General features: G+C 37.3%; 1 protein-coding gene across 5 annotated transcripts in view; it reads right to left on the reverse strand.

Moving 5' to 3' along the window:
• The window catches only part of LOC6633058 (AAC-rich mRNA clone AAC11 protein), a 50,296-nt gene that overhangs the window by 3,551 nt on the left and 28,937 nt on the right, over positions 1-17,808 (reverse strand). The window contains exon 4 of one of the 5 annotated variants that reach the window (XM_070206710.1): positions 1,442-17,785. The exons of the other annotated variants lie outside the window; for them this stretch is intronic. Coding sequence (XP_070062811.1) covers positions 17,765-17,785 — 21 coding nt within the window. The 3' untranslated portion in view covers positions 1,442-17,764. Of the gene's footprint in view, positions 1-1,441; positions 17,786-17,808 lie in introns of those variants that run through there. 5 annotated transcript variants of the gene reach the window in all.

Genomic DNA, 17,808 nt, shown 5'->3' on the forward strand with positions numbered 1-17,808 from the left:
TCAGGAATGAACACAAAATATTAAATATTATTGGTATACGTAGAGTATCTACCCATCTACCTGAGGATCAATGAGTTAAAAGGGAGGAAATTTAGGCAAAGCACAGAAACTTAATAAGATGGCTAAGGCTAATAAAAAATCAAAAAGCTTTTACACTGAAATAAGCTTCAGTTCAAAAATTAGCAACTACTTTGCTGGGTATAGCAACTACGTAGCTCATAGCATCAATTGCTGATTTTGGTATCTTGACAAGCGCCCTAATGCGGGTCAGTCGCATGCATTAGCACAGTTCCAATTGGCACACACACCCATACACACCCACATGCACACACTTGTGCCTTATATATGTTAATTAGCGCTTAATTGGGTTTAAGCCCTGATGCGACAAGTGCAGCAGGTTTTGCAATTGCTCGAGCCACAGCTGCAATAACCACCATCAAGAAACTGGCACAGTTTACACGCCCACCCGAGATATATATATATATACATCTATACACCTATTATATATATTCGCATACAGCCGTTGGTATATGCCCATTTCCGCAATACTTGCCGGCCCACAAAGAATCACAATATCCATAGGCAAATACGCAAATGAAGCGGGCAAGCGAATGAAATATTGAAAAAGTTACCTCGTCTCAAGCCAATGGAATTTTGCATATTGTAGCCGAGTATTAAATCTGTTTGCGGAAGACAAACACAGACGCCGCCGCCTTTGTCCAAGTTTTGTGGCTTCGCAGCGTTATATGAATTATTGGAAAATCGCAACCGCAATAAGAACAACTAACTGAAGAAGAAGCGCCACAAGTTCTGTGTTATAGAAGTCCAAGTCCAACTTTGTTTTGAACTTTGTGGTCACAGGGCGTATGCGCAATATACGCAATACGCCTTGCATATATAAGTTTCACGGAGATGCGACCAAGCACTCATCCGCTGCATTCATCAGCCACTCATCAACAACTCATAAACTACTCACTTCAATGTCAGTGAGGCATTGCGATGCATCATTTTGTAATTAACCAAAAACACTCGGCAACTGGTTTTGTTTACAATTTTACTTAATTAGCAAACACTTTGCCTGACCTTCAAGCATATGATGACAAGCGCAGCCAACACAAAAGATACAAAGCGCTGTTGACCAACACTGGACAGACTCTTAAGAGCAACTGCTTAAAAGATCGGATAGATGATAATAAATCTAATCTAAATTAGATTTATCACTTATTTCTGTATCAATATGAATTTGGTCTGTTTTTTGTCAACATATTTTTTATACCCTTACAATTTGTTAAATGATAAATTTAAAATAAATAACAAATACATAAATTTCGTTATACTAAAAATGCACACCGTATGCAAATAAACACTTTGTTCAAAGTGTTACTTCAAAGCAATGAATAATAGATTTAAAGTACATTCGATCTGTGCTTAGATTATTGCCTTATCAAGCGCAATCAACGGCAGATTTCGTTTTTTTATTTCTATTTAATTTGAATTCAAAGTGCAATTTTTTTTTTTTGTTCAAGATTTAGAAATGTGACCTTCATAGTTTTGCATGCAAATATATAGACGTGACCAAGATGGGAATTGTTTAATTTAAAATTGCAAAATAGTGCCAGTGAAAAACTGGCAATACAAAATCAAAGAACCAATTAGAGAAGTTAGGAGCCAATAAACATAAGAATAGATATTATACGAGCAGTAAAAACTATTCAACTCATAAAATCGAATTGAAAACTTTTAAAAGAAATGTCATGTCTCAGCAATGATTTAGCTTGTTGTGTATCTTTTTAACTATTGTCGAGGCATGTGTCATGGTTATTTATATACATCCATAAAGTCATATATAAGTGAGCTCCATGAGCTTCAGAGATGTAAATTGCAAGTCATATAACGCAGACAACAGCAAACACTTGGCGGCCACAAATTTTGCATTAATGAGTTTTTAAAAGCGTTTGTTCTTAACGTTTTTTTTTTTTTGTTCATTCTTTATCCAGCCGGGGGGCAGGCGGTAGGCAGCACGCGGCTGTAATCAGCGTGTGTTGGAGAGTGTAATTAAGCCCAACTTATGGCGACATTAGCCAAAGCTACATAAGAACCAACTTTCGCTGCAAGTGGCTCGTAAATTACCACCGATAAGGGAAAATTGTTGTTGAAAATTTAATTAGCCTTAAGCGCATTGCGTTTAAAAATAGTTGTAAAAAAATATTAAAAATAAAACAAAGGCAAAGGGAAGTATTTTGTTATGCACATTAGTTGTGTAGTAGTACGTAATAAAAGGCGACGACGCGACAGAAGCCCTTAAAGTACGTGTATCTCATGGATGCAAACGCCATAAAATAGTGAGCACACGGCGCAACATGCGGCACCAAAGTTCCTGTTGTTCTTGTTATTGTTGCATGTTGCATTATGCATGTGTGTCTGCAGCTTGCGCCTGCATCTATCTTTAGCTAGCGGCAGCGCGATATAGTTCGAGAGAGGGATACGCGAGCGGGCAGCAGGTTTTGCCTTGGGGCGTCGGCAGCACTTCAAACATTTGTGCGTTGTTCTTGCAGCGTGAACTTTGGTGACCGCCGCCGAGAATGCGCTGCAAATGCGGAAGCGCCTCCCCAGAGATAAGCCTTGGCCAAAAATGAAAATTGTTTTGTTTTTTCTTGGCGATTTTGTAACAGTTTCGGTCAGCAGCTGTTGACATACCCTTTATTCAATTGTAATTCGCAAAACGAAAGGCTTGGCAGCTCGAAGCATCAACAGGCAATTGAGTAGCTATATGTATGTCTATATGAATGTGTTAAGCGCAAAAAGTTCAGCCTCGATATTTGTATTTATTCAAATTAACGAAAAGTTTTCGAGTATCCCCGATATCGTTCGTACTTGAATATGCTTTTTTGACAAAATATCGGTGATTATAAAGCACCTAATTGGGTTATATGAACTCTCATATGGCATACACAAAAAAGGTGTGCATGTTTACATATAAAAAAAAAAAAACTTCTCTATGCTTACAATTTTACAAACATTTCAATCAAATCGTAAAGCATTGAAAATTTCAATAAAAGCAAGTAATTAAAAAAATATTTCTTTTAAATGTTTACAGGGTATCTGCTAGTCGTGCACACACGCGTTAACACACGCTTTACTACTCTTGTTATTGTTGCTTTAACTTAATTTAGCCAACTTTTGTTGTTGCTGTTGTCGAACGACAACAACATTTTGGCATTTGCATTTGCCAACCGATGACAATGCACCAGTCACGCCTTTCAACTTAAGCGCCAACTGCACAGATACAAAGATACGGAGATATATGTGTATGTATGTAATATATATAGTATATAGAGATATGTGTTTATGTAGCTGCCAAGACGTTGGCGACATTTTGACGTGCCCAGAACATTGTCAACACTGGAATTTTTGCACTTACATTCGCTCAGCTCCATGTCGCCTCCCTGCCGCCCTTTGGGCATATTTAGAAATGTCGCTTGTTTATTGCCCGTTCCCCAACTGTATCGCATTTTGACGCCTTCCAAAAGCCCTACACTCCTTTTGGAGCACAATTCGGCACGTACAATACGATAAAATGTCAACGATATATATTTCGATATCACAGAGTCAATAGACCGTTCATCTAACGGGCTTATAAGCTCATCGCGTATATATATATGGCCAATATGTTGATTTCTTTATGGGTGCCACGAGCCGACGTGTTGGCATGTCCAAACCAAACTCAAATCCAATTGAATCGCATCTTTTTGCAATCAGTTTGCTTCTGGTTCAATTTATATGCAAAACGCCAAGCGTCGAGTTAACAGTTGAGCAGCTGACTTCTAGGCCTTTGTCGGTCGTCCATGAGGCGCCACGATACGATATGTGTATCGTATTATATAACTACGATAGGGGCATATTTATTGGGACGTTATGTTAGCAAGAAACACCTAATGCAACAACGAATTAGAACATGAGAAAGATAAGACATGAGCACCTAATATGATGACTCAGGAGTTCGCAGGCAAAAGAAAGTATCTTGCATATATTTTTGTATTTTGAAAGCAATATATTTTGGACCCGCCAGCAGAATACCATTTCTCCCTTAATTATACGAAATATTTGACCAGAAATTAGATTTTAGATCAGATGTTCGCAGATTAAAATATTTTTGACCCCATGTTTCAAATCAGGATTGGGCCTTATATTGCAATTTGAATATGCGGGAATATAGATTTTTCTGATCGGCCATGAAAGCGAGCCGAAAAGCTAAATTACCTGAGAAGAAATCGACAGTATTTACCATTTTCAATATGCTGAAATTGGATAAGAACTGTTCTTAATTTCTGAACTTATCGAAGAAAAAAAGGCATGGGTCAAGTAAATTATTCAGAACTTAAAGTATGTAGATGATATATATAATAAATAACTAGATTTTCAATACAACTTGCAAAACTTTCGGAATAGGTCAAGTATTTGGAAAAGTTATTGAAACGGTAATTTCGTTTTGATTTGCTTTTAAACCAGTTTCACTTTTTCTGAGTATGCAATTTATGCATATTTTACAAATCTTAAATACCGACATTTGTATTGTCCGGTCACCTATTAGCAAATGAATTAACACACTTCCATCTCTAGGCGCAAACGATTTGGAATTGCGTCGCCTAGTGGCATTAAGACACACATCTGAACGTTGCAAGCATCTCCAACTAGTTTCCCTGGCACACACGCAGCTGCCACAAACAGCATCAAACCGGCAACATAAAAGTTGGCCGGTCAAAACGGTAGCCAAAAACTGCTTCAAAGCCATAAATAAAACGGTTTGTACAACTTTGTTTTATTTTTGTGTGTGTGTGTGTGTTTTTTTTTTTTTTGTTTTATTTATTTAGTTTTTGTTTTTATTTTTGTTTTCTGTCTGCAATGCAAAATTACGCAACATTTTGTGCCTGATTCCGCACTGATTGATAAGCCAAACAAACAAACAAAACGAGCAAAAGCAACAACGACAACAACAACAACAACATATTCCAGACCCGAAAACGAGGTGAAGTAATTTCTATGGTCGACTCTGCGCTGCTGTTTTAGGAGCTGTTTTTAGGGGCTGCAGCAGCCGTTGCAGTTGCAGTTGCAGCATATGCAGCAGCAGCAGGGGCCGCTTCTCGTCGCGCAGCTCATTAAAATATCAGTCTGGCCCAAAAGGTGTTGATTGTTTTCCAGCAGTAAACAGTTTCTTTATTTTTAAAGAGTGCGAACATTTCGGAACCAGCAGATCGTTATAAAGATCATTAAAGGTGCTGTTTAGGAAGGTAATAAACTATTGGCAACAAGCTCTAATCAAGTAAGGCATATATGTGACAAGAAGTGAGAGAAAAGCTGGCAATGGCTTGCAACCAAGAGATCTTATGCTCCCAAGGGCTACATAAAATATTTAAGAAGAACATGTTCCCCGAAACAAGCAATAAATATTAAAAAATGCATATCACAAAATGCGCATTTGTCACATAAAGCGACCATGAAGAAATTGTGTAATTTTATGTCTTATTTCATACATATGCTCATAAACATGGTTGCTCATGTTTACAGGCAAAAGTCGCATTTGTTCCACAAAGTGACCCTGGAGGTTGAACATGAATAACATGGGCGATTTTTATTTTCAAATGTCAAAATACGGTGTTTTAAATTAAAAAATTAATTTATTTGTGCAGTGTTTTAGCTTTTGCTCTTTACTCTATGGTCACTTTTTGCGATAAAGGTAATTCTGAAATTGTAAAAATATGTTATGAAAAACTAGATCTTCATGGTCAGTTTTTTGGCATGATAGAATAGTGTGAAGGAGAGAAGTCAGTTCATCAGTTTTTGCTACATCCCCACTTTAATGGTAACTTGACGGGACATGCGATGCACATATAAAATTCCATATTTTTTTTCGACATTTGCTGTTTCTTTTTTAAAGTCAATTGGTAAAACATTTGCGATTCTAGCGAACATTATTTTAAGCCAAAGTTATTTTGGAGGACCATGAAAATTGGTTAAGCATTTACGACTTTTGTGAATCTTAAACTAAAGTTACTCTGGAGGATCATGAAAATTCAATAAGGAATAAAATCTCCGACTTAAGCGATTACATATTAAAAAGTTATCTTTATTTGAGTCGCATACGTCTGGCCACATGACCGTGAAGGACAAGTTGCAAGTTGCTGTACGTAATGAAATGAACGGTAAATAGTACTTAAGATAAAATGCGGTATTGCGTTCACAATCGAATGGTCCGTTTAAAAAGAGAAAGACCAGTCGAGTGTTGGCACTAACCACAATAAATATCTAATATCTGAACATATTTGTCACTTGGTGATTTATCTAATGTTGCGCAGTATTGCATATTGCATATTGCAGCTGCCTTTGGGGCAACCGTAAATTGTTCAATGCTGCAACAGATTTTAGCTACGGTTGTACCGTATCCCCTACCCGCCAATTGCTGGCTGCTTGGCCCTGGGCAAATTAAGTGAGGTGCTGTGGGTATGTTAATCTGTGGAGGCGACTTGTCGCTATGTTTGGGGCTTGTAAGCCCCCATCGTGTAAGCTTTTGTTGTTGTTGTTTGTTATTGTAGTTGTTGCATGCCCCCATTTGGCATTTGCCATTTTCTAATTGCACAAATGCGCCCCAGAAGCGCAAATGCGACCCAAACTAACAATCGCTGAAAAAGGCAGCGGGAGGAGGTTGGATTTGGAGAAGATTGCCAAGATTAAGGAGGCATCGCTGCCTGCATCGACTGCGTTGCATGTGAGCGCTAATTTTTGTAATTTGTGTGCAACTGTCAACGCAAGCCAAAGCCACAGGCTGGATAGTCTGTGGATAAAGCTGGAACTGCAGCTGGGGCATGCGCCCCAGCGGCAGGGAACATATGGTTAACAGGGAGGGGGCAAGTCGAACTTTCACTTGGAAGTTAATGACAACAACTGGATGCACAGCGCGCATATGCAGCCACCTCCTGATCGAATGAAGTTTGACTTTATTTTGATTGCAAGCGCAGCGAATGTTTATTTGTTTGTTTGGTTGAACTGAGCCACATGCGCATAGCCACGCTTAACTGCTCCCCAAACACACCCTCACACCCGAATTTGTAGCATCGTGTCCACTTTGCATGTCATGCGGCTGTTTGGCTCTTTGTGCATTTGTCAGCCGCCCCAATGCACAATTGCCATCAATTTTTATTAATTTTTTATGCGAGTTTTACGTGCTGCGACGCTTTCATCTCGATGCGCTATCACAAATCGCTTAAGATCCACATATATACATATATAACATTAAATATATTCATTTTTTATGGCGTTTATTCAATGAATACTGTATATATGTTTGTAACAAGCATCTACAGGGAATTATTAAAAAAAGGTTCTGGACAAACTACAACTTTGTTCAGATTCTCGTATAACATATACAGATCACATATATTTTCGCTTATGGAATATGGATCCTAAATATACAAGTATGTTTATGGCCTGTGACAGTGACACACCTCGTTGCTGCAATTGTCCAAAATATTAAATTCTCCCGCCAGCAGCAGATAATTTGCATATTATAAGCTTATTGCGCCATGAGCATTATTGCGTTATGTGCATCACATATATTTACAATATATATTAGTATAAATTCCCCCAACGGAACTCGGCTTCAGTGACTCGCACATAATTAGCCACGCAGCCGTGTCCGTGTTCGTCTAAGCCCTTGAGTGCGCGGTGCGGGTGTGCGGCTAGCCGGTGGTCTGCTCTGTTAACTGGGCTATTGTCTACTCAGTTTTCAATTAGCCAACCTCAACCTTCGCGCTGCGCCATTCTTTCGCCCAATATTGTGTGTGTGTTTTTTGTGTACTTGCAAGCAAGGCTTAAACTTTAAACACAAAACTCAAAGGCCAAAGAATCGGCGGCATTGCTGACATTTAGCCAGAAAATAAAAAGCATTTGATGGCAAATCTGGGCAATACAATAAATAACATTTAAAGAAATAAATGTACGAAATAACCATTGCAAATCGCAGCAGGTTGTCGAGTTATTGTTTACACAGTGCTGCACTTAAAACTAAAATATCGCGCATAAATATTGGCCATAAGCCAGAGGCGTAGCCACTAAAAGGGGATAAACAAATTAAAGCGCGTTGAGTGTTGGCAATGGAATGTGCTGAAAGTACGAATATCAGTTTCATACACAGTACTGATAAATTATACGGGGTGAAAGTAAGTAGAGTAACTGCAGAAAAAAATAATAAAAACTTTGGTGTTAACTGCAGTAAATATATTAAAAAAATTATATGTATTGTATATGTACGTACATCGAAAATGTAAGCAGGAATTCTTTTATTATAAAAAAAACGCTAGTATTTTAGAAATTCTTGTTCCTTTATATTCCAGAAGAAATCTGCCAACAAATTTTTTTCAACTTTTTTGTTCAATTGAAACAACAATGTGTTTTGAAATACATTTGTTTATGCTTTTATCTTTATGCGTAGTTTAAATGTTATAAACTTTCTGCATGACCTATTTTTGATCAAACTAAAAATATTTTTCTTGCGAAGTTTCCTTAAAAACATATTCAGAATATATAAATATTCATGAAAAATAAATACTTAAAGAGTATTTTATGTTATCAATAGAACACCGCAGATTTGTATTTAAATATATTTATATATATATATTACTGGGCTGAACTAATTTTTTCTATTACTTTATTTTCCTATTTATTATTATTTCTTTAACAATCTCACTATTTCCTAACATTAGTTGCTGTTGAGTACAGAAATACTTCACACATCTGCTATATTACCGTGAAGGGATTTAATCTTTGGAACTGCGAAGATAACTGTTTTCATTTTTCTTATTGCATCAAGAAGCATTACCAATTGTTAAAGGTTACAAAATTCTGCAAACAATTCGCTTCTTTGCTGTAAACAAATCCTACAGAACTGAAGCTGTCGACGCCATTGTCGAAAAATTATTGTAGCGTTTCGAATGGCGTTCAAATAAAATGAAAATCATGTTTAAATTGTTTATTTGTTTACTTTTTTACGCTCGTCTTCAGAGCGAATTTCAAAAGTGAATTTCACAGTTAGCTGCGCACAAGCAGAAGTTGGCTAAGTTGCGAGGCATTAGCCAGAAATGACGAATAAAGACAACAACAATAACAACAAGAAAAGCAATAACAACGGCAATGATAATGATGATAATTATGATGATGGTATGTAAGCCAAAAGATATCAACCAACTTTAGCTGTAACCTGTTTCCTGGCCAACATTTTTTTGGCTGTTGCCACAATTAGCGTCGCCTCCAACGCGTCGCAATAATTATGGACAGACTTATTGAGCGTATAAAAATACAAAAATGATATAATAACAATCCAGTGACAATTTTCTTAAAGCACATCTCACTCTTTCTCTCTCTGTCTTTGTATCAGTTGCTCTCTCTTTCTATCAATTTACAGCAGACTTTCGCTTTCAGCCGTCAAGCACTTCCTGTGTGAAAGGGCAAGGAATGCACGCACGCAAATTCTACACCCAAGTGTAAGAGTATATAACTTCGTGTGTGTGTCTGAGTGTTTGTGTGTGCTGTTTTTCTCTGAAAGTCTGGCTAATTTTGTGCTGCACTGCAAGAACTTTCCCATTTGGCCAGCCAATTCCTCATTCCCTGCAGGGCATTTACATTAATCCGCTTTATTTATAGACGTGAAAACTTCTGCAGTTTATTTTTGCAGGTGCCCGGCTGCCAGTCTGCCAACTGGGCGCCCGCATAGATCATTAGTGGAAGTCATGACAGGCGCTACAGAAGGAAAAACAACAACAACAACAACAAAAGCAGTTGGGTAAAAGCTGAGTCAATCTCTCGGCAACCTGGAAGAGCCACCCGCTGTGGCCATGTGGCAAGCGGCTCCCACTTCGTTGCGGACGTTGCCAATGTCCAATGTCAGTGCGCCAAATCATTTCGTTATTAATTATGCATGCTGCCCGCCACCATCTTTACCCCACCACTACAGACATAATAAAAGTAGGGGAGCTGGACACAAGCCCCTGTGATATAATCGCAACCGGACTTGAACCGCGACTGACATTGGTTCCATTCGCTGATTTTTGCATGATGCATGCAAAGGTTGCCAGGTGTGAAGAGGGCGGCCTAGGGGGAACTCAGTTATGGGTTACGTTGACCCCAGGGCAGAAGAATCGCAGCGGCAGTGAGTAACCGCCACCGGATGGTAAATTTTCGAAAGAAAGGTCCACAACAAGTACTCGAATGACGGCATCGTTAAATGAAGACCCGAACCGTAGAAACAGAAGTTAAAGAAGCCGCGGATAGGGTAAGTCATAAGCGGAAAACAGGAAAGCAAACAACGGAAGCAACAACATAAAAAAATAATACAACAAAACATATAAATAATTACCGCCTCTTCTATAAATAAACGGAAAAATTCTATAATGATCGCTTCGCCAGATACTATAAAATACTTGATGGGCCAAAATTAGATAGAAAATAAAGTTTTTTGATTGGAAACTGAAATTAGATAACTTTTATTTTGATGGTTTTTATTTTATTAGAATTATTCAAGCTTAATATATATACTATATTATATGAAAACAAAAAGCAATAACCGGCGGTGCCTACGTGACATATTTAATTATGAGCAAGTGACAAGTAAAGAGAACATTTCTTTAGAAGATCCAGCCTCAAAGCTGATCAGTCCGAAACTTTTCTGATGCACCAAAATTCGAACAGGGCAAATTAAGGAAAACTCTTTAAAATTTGTACAAAATAATATAAAATAATAATAGATATGGATATGGAGTTATAAAGCTCTTTAGTTAATGATTGTTTAAAAGCCAACGCACGTGGCTCTTGTGGAATCGAGTAAAGCCCTATGGCGCGCTAGAACTTTAGCTTTGTTCATTTTGATTACATCAAAAAAAATCATAAAGATATAAAAAAATTTAAACACATAACAGTCTCTAAGCATCATTCTGAACAACAAACTTTACGAGGAGCTCGGCTTATCTCGCAATTATACGGGGCTTGATGAGGATATGTCCATAGATCACAAGAGATCAACTTTTACATAGCTCATTAGCTTGTGTTCGCTTCATAGTTTAGTTTCTTATACACAAGATCTTGCCGAAAGGTTCAATAAACTACAAAAAAAAACGGCGACTGTGATGTTTCAAGTGTGACCAGCATTAAACAAATTTGCAACGCATTCAAATGAATCTTTTATGCGGAGCTTGTAGAATGAATGTGTTTTTGTGGTATTTCGTTTAGCTTTTGCTTGTGGCTTGTGCCACATAATATGAAACAAACGCAGAAGCTTGTGAAGACTTGGCTAACAGAGAGAAAATCAAGTGCAGCATAAAATGGAATGGAAAGACTCTCTTCGGCAAGTCGAAGATTAAATGCCCTTGCAGATATATGCTTAGACCTCTTTTTATCTACGAATACGCTTTCGCAGATATGTTAGAAGAATAATAAAGATTGCAATTACTGACCAAATTATTTTTCCAAAAATTGTACCTACAATGATATGCTTAAGTTTAGTTTTTTCCAAAAAACGAAATTTTTACCGACTGTTCCTATAGAAGATATATAAGATTTACCTCATGTGAAAACAGCATGGGTACTCTATGATGTCCGAGATTTATTTTCTATGCGCTACAAATTTCATAAAAAGAAACTACAATAACCTCTAGCAGGGTAAAAAAAAAAGAAGAAAATAAATGAGAGAACGGCCACCGGCCAATGCGTTCAAGGCCATCTTATGGAAAGCCATAAAAAGTCATTTCATGCCTTGATGCATTTCTTCTCACTAACTTGGCCCTGCTGCTGCTGCGGCTGCTGCTGGGTTGTCTTGGCGGTTAGCTTGCGGCTAATGTGGCAGCTGGCAGCTGCTTTTTTTGCTGTTCATAAATTTAATTTGCCAGCTATAAGCCAAGGCAAGAAAATTAGTTGGCTCAATTTGCTGACTCTTGCTCCGGCTTTGGCCTAATGGCTGCGCATGCGTTGATTAGTTTAACTCCTGATTTTCTTCTATTGTTACCTCGCTGGCTGCTTGGCTGGTATATGTTTTATACGTTTTCTTGCACTATAAAAAAGATTTTATTACTTAATCTACATCGGTGCACACTCACACATACACACTTTAAGGCGACAACAAAGGCCTTACAATTGAGCGTAATTTGGCTTGGATAATTGTAATTGACGAGACTTTGGATGCGCTGCTCATTAATATGGAATGCATGTGGTTTTCTAAAAGCGCAGCACTCCCATCTCAACTGCCCAGAAATATGCGAAGGCCAACGGGGAAAGCTGTCTACAGCTACAAAATACTTGACAGCTTCGAGATGAGCAGATATGCAAGACAGCTTCTACATGTAAGTGGCTTAGGCCTAGAAATCAATCGGAGCTCGAACAAAAAAAGAAATATATATACAAAATGAAAGGAAAATTAAGTTGTGGCCCAAGGAAGCAGAAGATCAGCCCCAACATAGCAATTACAATTGACGAGCATCTAGTTTAGCAGCTCAATCAATTTGCATGCCAAGTTTTTGAGAGATCAGTAGTCACTCTCTGCCCCTCCATCGCCCTAAAGATTTCTCCCTATATCTCTCTCTTACTTTTTCTCTATATTCTACATATTTCATATTTTTCCGTTTTTCTTTCTGTGTCTAAGCCCCCTTTCACTCTCTAAATATTCGCTTAGAATTCTCAACAGGCTTAAGCTTGAAACAGGAACAGAGATCGAAACATTTTTCAATTGTAAGCCTAGAAAAATTCAGTATTTGCCATAACTCACAATCAAAATGTTGTTATTACCGTAAATATAGCAATTTATCATTTGTAGCCAATTGACATAAATTGAAGTTTGCATAATATAATTGCGTTTATGGCATATTTGAAAGCTGATCTAATATTATAAACGGCCATACTGACCTTCAGCCAACTGTTTACTTTCAGTTTTTTATAATTGAACCGAATGAACATAAACGACAGATTGCAAAAATTATAATAAGAAAAAACCTAGAAATAAATGCGTCCACATATGTGCGGTTACGCGTGTGTATGTCGATTCAAAAGAGTATCAATTTCTTTGGTTTTTATCGTTGCCGCCTGCTAAGCAATTGAACAATTGAAAGCAAAAGCGGCCAACTAACATAATTGCAGCACACACTGCAAAATGTGTCTGTGTGTGTTTCTGTGTGTGCTACACACCCACCAACAGCTCACAGCTTGAATCGTTAATCATTCAACCGCAACATTTGCAAAAAACAAAGGAAAACTAACCCAGGCCCAAAGTCCGTAAACCCGCAAGCCCCAGCCCCACAGACTCGAGGCCCGGCGACAGGCCGCGCGTAATTGTAAACGAGTACATTTAAATGTTTATCCATTGGTACTAACTAACGCTAAAAGCTTAACGACTTAAATACTACACTATAAATTGAAATTTTAAATTTCAAAAATTGCCATAATCTTCATATAATATACAAGCACTTATACTTGTATAAATATATATATTTAAAAATGTTTTAAAAATAAGTTTTTAATGCACATAATAAATACTTTAATAAGTTACTTTCCATTTAATAATATATACAGGAACCTATTCGAAATTTTTGTTTCTCTTGGGTTCACCAAAATATATGATCAATTATTTCCCGTAATTTTAATACTTTTTTAAGTTAAGTTTTAAGTTTATTAAAACTTTTAAAATAATATCCATATATTTGCAATATTTCTAACATAAATTGAGATTTATATTCGCCGAATTATCCACCTATGTATGAGCTTAATGATATGTTGCATTTTACGTAAATAAATGCATAGTATATCATTTTTTTGCAGTGTATACATAATGGTTGGGCAAAAACAATGACCAATTACTGTGTCATTGGGCGCGCGTTGGCGTTGTCCGGCATTTTGGCTTTAACTACGAGCCGACTTTGAACGCGTGAAATTAGTTGAAACAACAACAGCAACAACAACAAGAATAATAACAATAATAATGGTAACAACGGCAAGTGAAGCGTAATTGGTAACAAGACACATAGCACCGTTTGTAATTTAATTGTAACAGGCAACAGATATACGGAGAGGGGCAAGGTAAACTGCAGCCCAGCCCACCAGATGTCGCCTGACCCAAAAAAATAAATAAATAAATAAAAAGAGTCGCAGAATTATTGCACAATTGGCATGCAAATTGGCAAATGGCTTAAATGTTTCACGTACTTAGTTGCCACAGAATTGGAGCCCAAAGCGGAGCACACAATAGGCCACAAAATAAAAAATGCAGGTCGGGAGTGCTTGGCTAGAGGATACCCTGAACCAGTGCTCCAAATGATGCATAGGAGATGTTTTCAAGATTATCCTTCGGTATTTATAGTCCGATCTGTAATCAATTTTTAGAGGTTGTACATGGAAGAAGTGACGGAAAGTATTTGAAAAATTAAATGTTCCTTATATGTGAATGTACATATTTATTATATATTTAGCTCTTATAAGCTCAGAGTTATTATAATATCTAACGATATTAAACAAATGGGAAGAAATATTGAAATTAAACTTAATAAATTCAAAATAAAATTAATAAATTTCAAGACTCCTGCTTATGTTGCATCCGGGATTGACGCGCTCAAAACAGAACAGACAGATGAACATGGCTAATCGACCCAGTTTGTCATCCTGCTTATGAAAACAATACGCCCTTTTACCCATTTTTAATGGGTTCAGGGTATAAAATGGCCAAAAAAAAAGACCAAAATCGGTGGTAACAAATAGTTTAGATGTATTATTTTGGAGGGGGGCACCAAATACGAGCCGAAACGTGGCCGCGCCTAGTCAACCGGCAGCAGTCGCAGCACAATTGTAATTTCTGTTTTAGTTTTACACCTACGCCTAGGTGTACATTAAACAGGTTCTTTGTAAAAGGTCGCCTAAGCACAGGCATAAAATGTGAAAGGTTTTGGCTAGAGCTTTAGACTTTAGACCCGGCTAAAAGCGGCAGACGGCAATTGGCAAGCCTCAAGCCTCTCAGCTGTGCCAAAATGTGTGTGTGTAACCCACAAAGCCCAATCGGATTGCAATTAAAAACAAGTCGCAGTTGCGTTACAAATTGTTAAATTATTGCGCAAGTGCAGACAAATTTTAATTTATTTAATTGCAGCAAAAGAAAAAAAAAACATTTCAAACAAAAACCAAAATTAAATTACAAATCAACTGTCAACTGAATAACAACAAAAACAACGCTGATGTTGATGTTGATGTGTAAAGTTGGATGCCGCAGAGGCTTGGTCAAGTGCACAACATCAGCAGCGCTTGGCTCAGACTTTGTGGGCCTGGCCAAGAGACCAATAGACAAGTCAGGTGGCTGCCGTCTCAAAACGTGTCACAATTCACATGCGAATGCCATGTGCAGTTCGTGATCAGCGTGATCAGAGCTCAAAACTGGCCAAATACCTTAAGTCTCTGGCATGTGAGAAACCTCAAATCATTCGAATCCGCATCGTAAACGGATATCAGTGGAAGTTTACAAATACAGATACAAATTCCCATGAGCTTCTGTGACCTGTTAATTTACACATGTTCTATAAAATATATTAAATTTTAATTGGAACTGTAATTAGCATATTTATTTTAAACGGCCTTCGTCCGATGTTAAGCTAGAATCTTGACACATTTCTGAGATGAATTAAGGTAAACCAAATATAGTCTAAGGATGTTCTCAATATTACTTTTTAGTGTTACCTTGAAATCAAATCTAATTAATCAACAAGAAACTTGCTTCAAAAGAAATCTATGGCAGAGAACACTTCAAAAGACATATTTTTGAAATTTTAAGCTGGGCTGCGAACATAGTTCGAAACAAATCTGGATTCTAGTTTAACTGACTTTTCATGTCAATATTCGCTAAGATTAGTCTTTACCAACCTTGTCCGGATAGAGATTTGGTTCATAGCGAATAAAAAGGCGGCTTTGGGAACAGATTCGATTCAAAAACAGTTTGCACCCTTGGCCTACACTTAAATTATTTTGAAATATTGGAATATAATAATTAACAAACCATATTATATTATTAAGAGACAAAACGATTTAAAGCTTAAAAACGTTACACTCTTTTCAATATCTCACACAACTTTCATTAGATTTCTTCTACCTGTTCTTAAATGTTTTCTCATTTTACTCACTTTATATTAAAAGTCTGTTTAGAGGGTATTTGCGCATCGTGTTGTTTACATCAACTGCTGCACGCTTAAATTCCCATTTTGTTGTTGATGCATCGCAATTATAAATGTGACTTAAAGCGACATTTGCTCATCAATGCCCCTTGCCCCACGCGTCTGCTGCTGATGCCCCAAGACATGATGTCAAATGAATACATTATTTCAAGAGCCCAACGATAAAATGAGCGTTGCGTCTGCGCTTTCAACTTTGACAGAGTGTCTGGCTAAATGCCAGCTAGCCCCGCCAAACTCCAACCATAAACAAAGAGCTAGTCAACTTTAAAGCCAAAGGCTGCCCCGTGGCTTTGGGGCAGCTTGCTCATTCGCCATTTCTCTACTTCTCTCTCTCTATCTGTCTTTCTATCTCTTTGAACTGGTAAGATAATTGCTTTGCCAATTCGACTTAATGAATAAAAGCCGCATTTGCATTTCGCTTTGTTGACCCAACTTGCTGGCCATTTGCCCGCTTTATGACCATTTATAAATCAGCTTAGTCCCAAGCGCGACAATGTCAAAGTTTAGAGTTTAAACATGGCTGATTATATTTAATGCTCTGAAATATTCATGAACTTTTGAACTAACCAAACAAAACCGAAAGTTATCGCGACATGGTCTACACTTTCTTTTCGCTGTTATAGAAATGCGCGCAGCTGCATTCAAAGCTGATCACGTGCAAAAAGAATAATAATATATAAATATATCCACCTATATATTCCCTCCACATAACATCATCAGTCAAGCTCCAGTCAGCGTTGTAGAAAGTTGCGCCCAAAATGCAATTTTTTCTGTTAATGCTCAGACAAAAATATGAAAAATTAACTAACAAAAAGATACCGAGCATGAGTACTCGAAGTTGCACTCACACATCCATATGAAAAATGTGCATCCGAAATCTGAAGAATTTTCAAACAGTGAAATCTGAAATTGCTTTTTTTTTTGGAATGCATGTGCTGACAGGCTGGCACACACACACACACACAGAAGCAAACAAATACGAAAAAGTCAAATCGAAAACATTTCCGTTCGCTTCATTCATTTTCACTTTGATTGTAACAGAATTTGGCTTAGCTTAGCTTTATTTCGTTTGTAAATGACGCTCCCTGAAACCACAATATAATCAAAAGAAGAGTAGCCATAAATCACTTTACAGCTGGTCGAAATACATATACCCTAACCATGAGTTACATGAATAATTACTCTATCAAATTCATAGAATTGTGTTGAAGCTTGGTTGCAGCAAAGTGCATCTGTTCGACAATTGACATACTCTTTCAAAGTAACCATAAGAAGTAAAGCTGCATCAGTTCCGTATAACATACATATAACTTCTCTTCACTTTCTTTATCGTTATAATCCAGTAATGAAAAATTCTAATCTCATGTGCAGCTTAGGGATCGAAGCCGTAGAAGACAAAACATTATTTTGTTTAGCTTTCATGTTACTATAATTATAATGAAAATGTTCAAATGTATCTATCTATATACCAAATTTCATTAAGATATAATTGGTTTACGAGTAGTTAAAAGTGGGCCATTGCCTGACTAAATCAAGTCGCGTTCCCTCTAAAGTTAGAGTATATTTATAT

The sequence above is a fragment of the Drosophila virilis genome, chromosome 2 (genome assembly GCF_030788295.1).
Source record: "Drosophila virilis strain 15010-1051.87 chromosome 2, Dvir_AGI_RSII-ME, whole genome shotgun sequence".
Lineage (NCBI taxonomy): Eukaryota > Metazoa > Arthropoda > Insecta > Diptera > Drosophilidae > Drosophila > Drosophila virilis.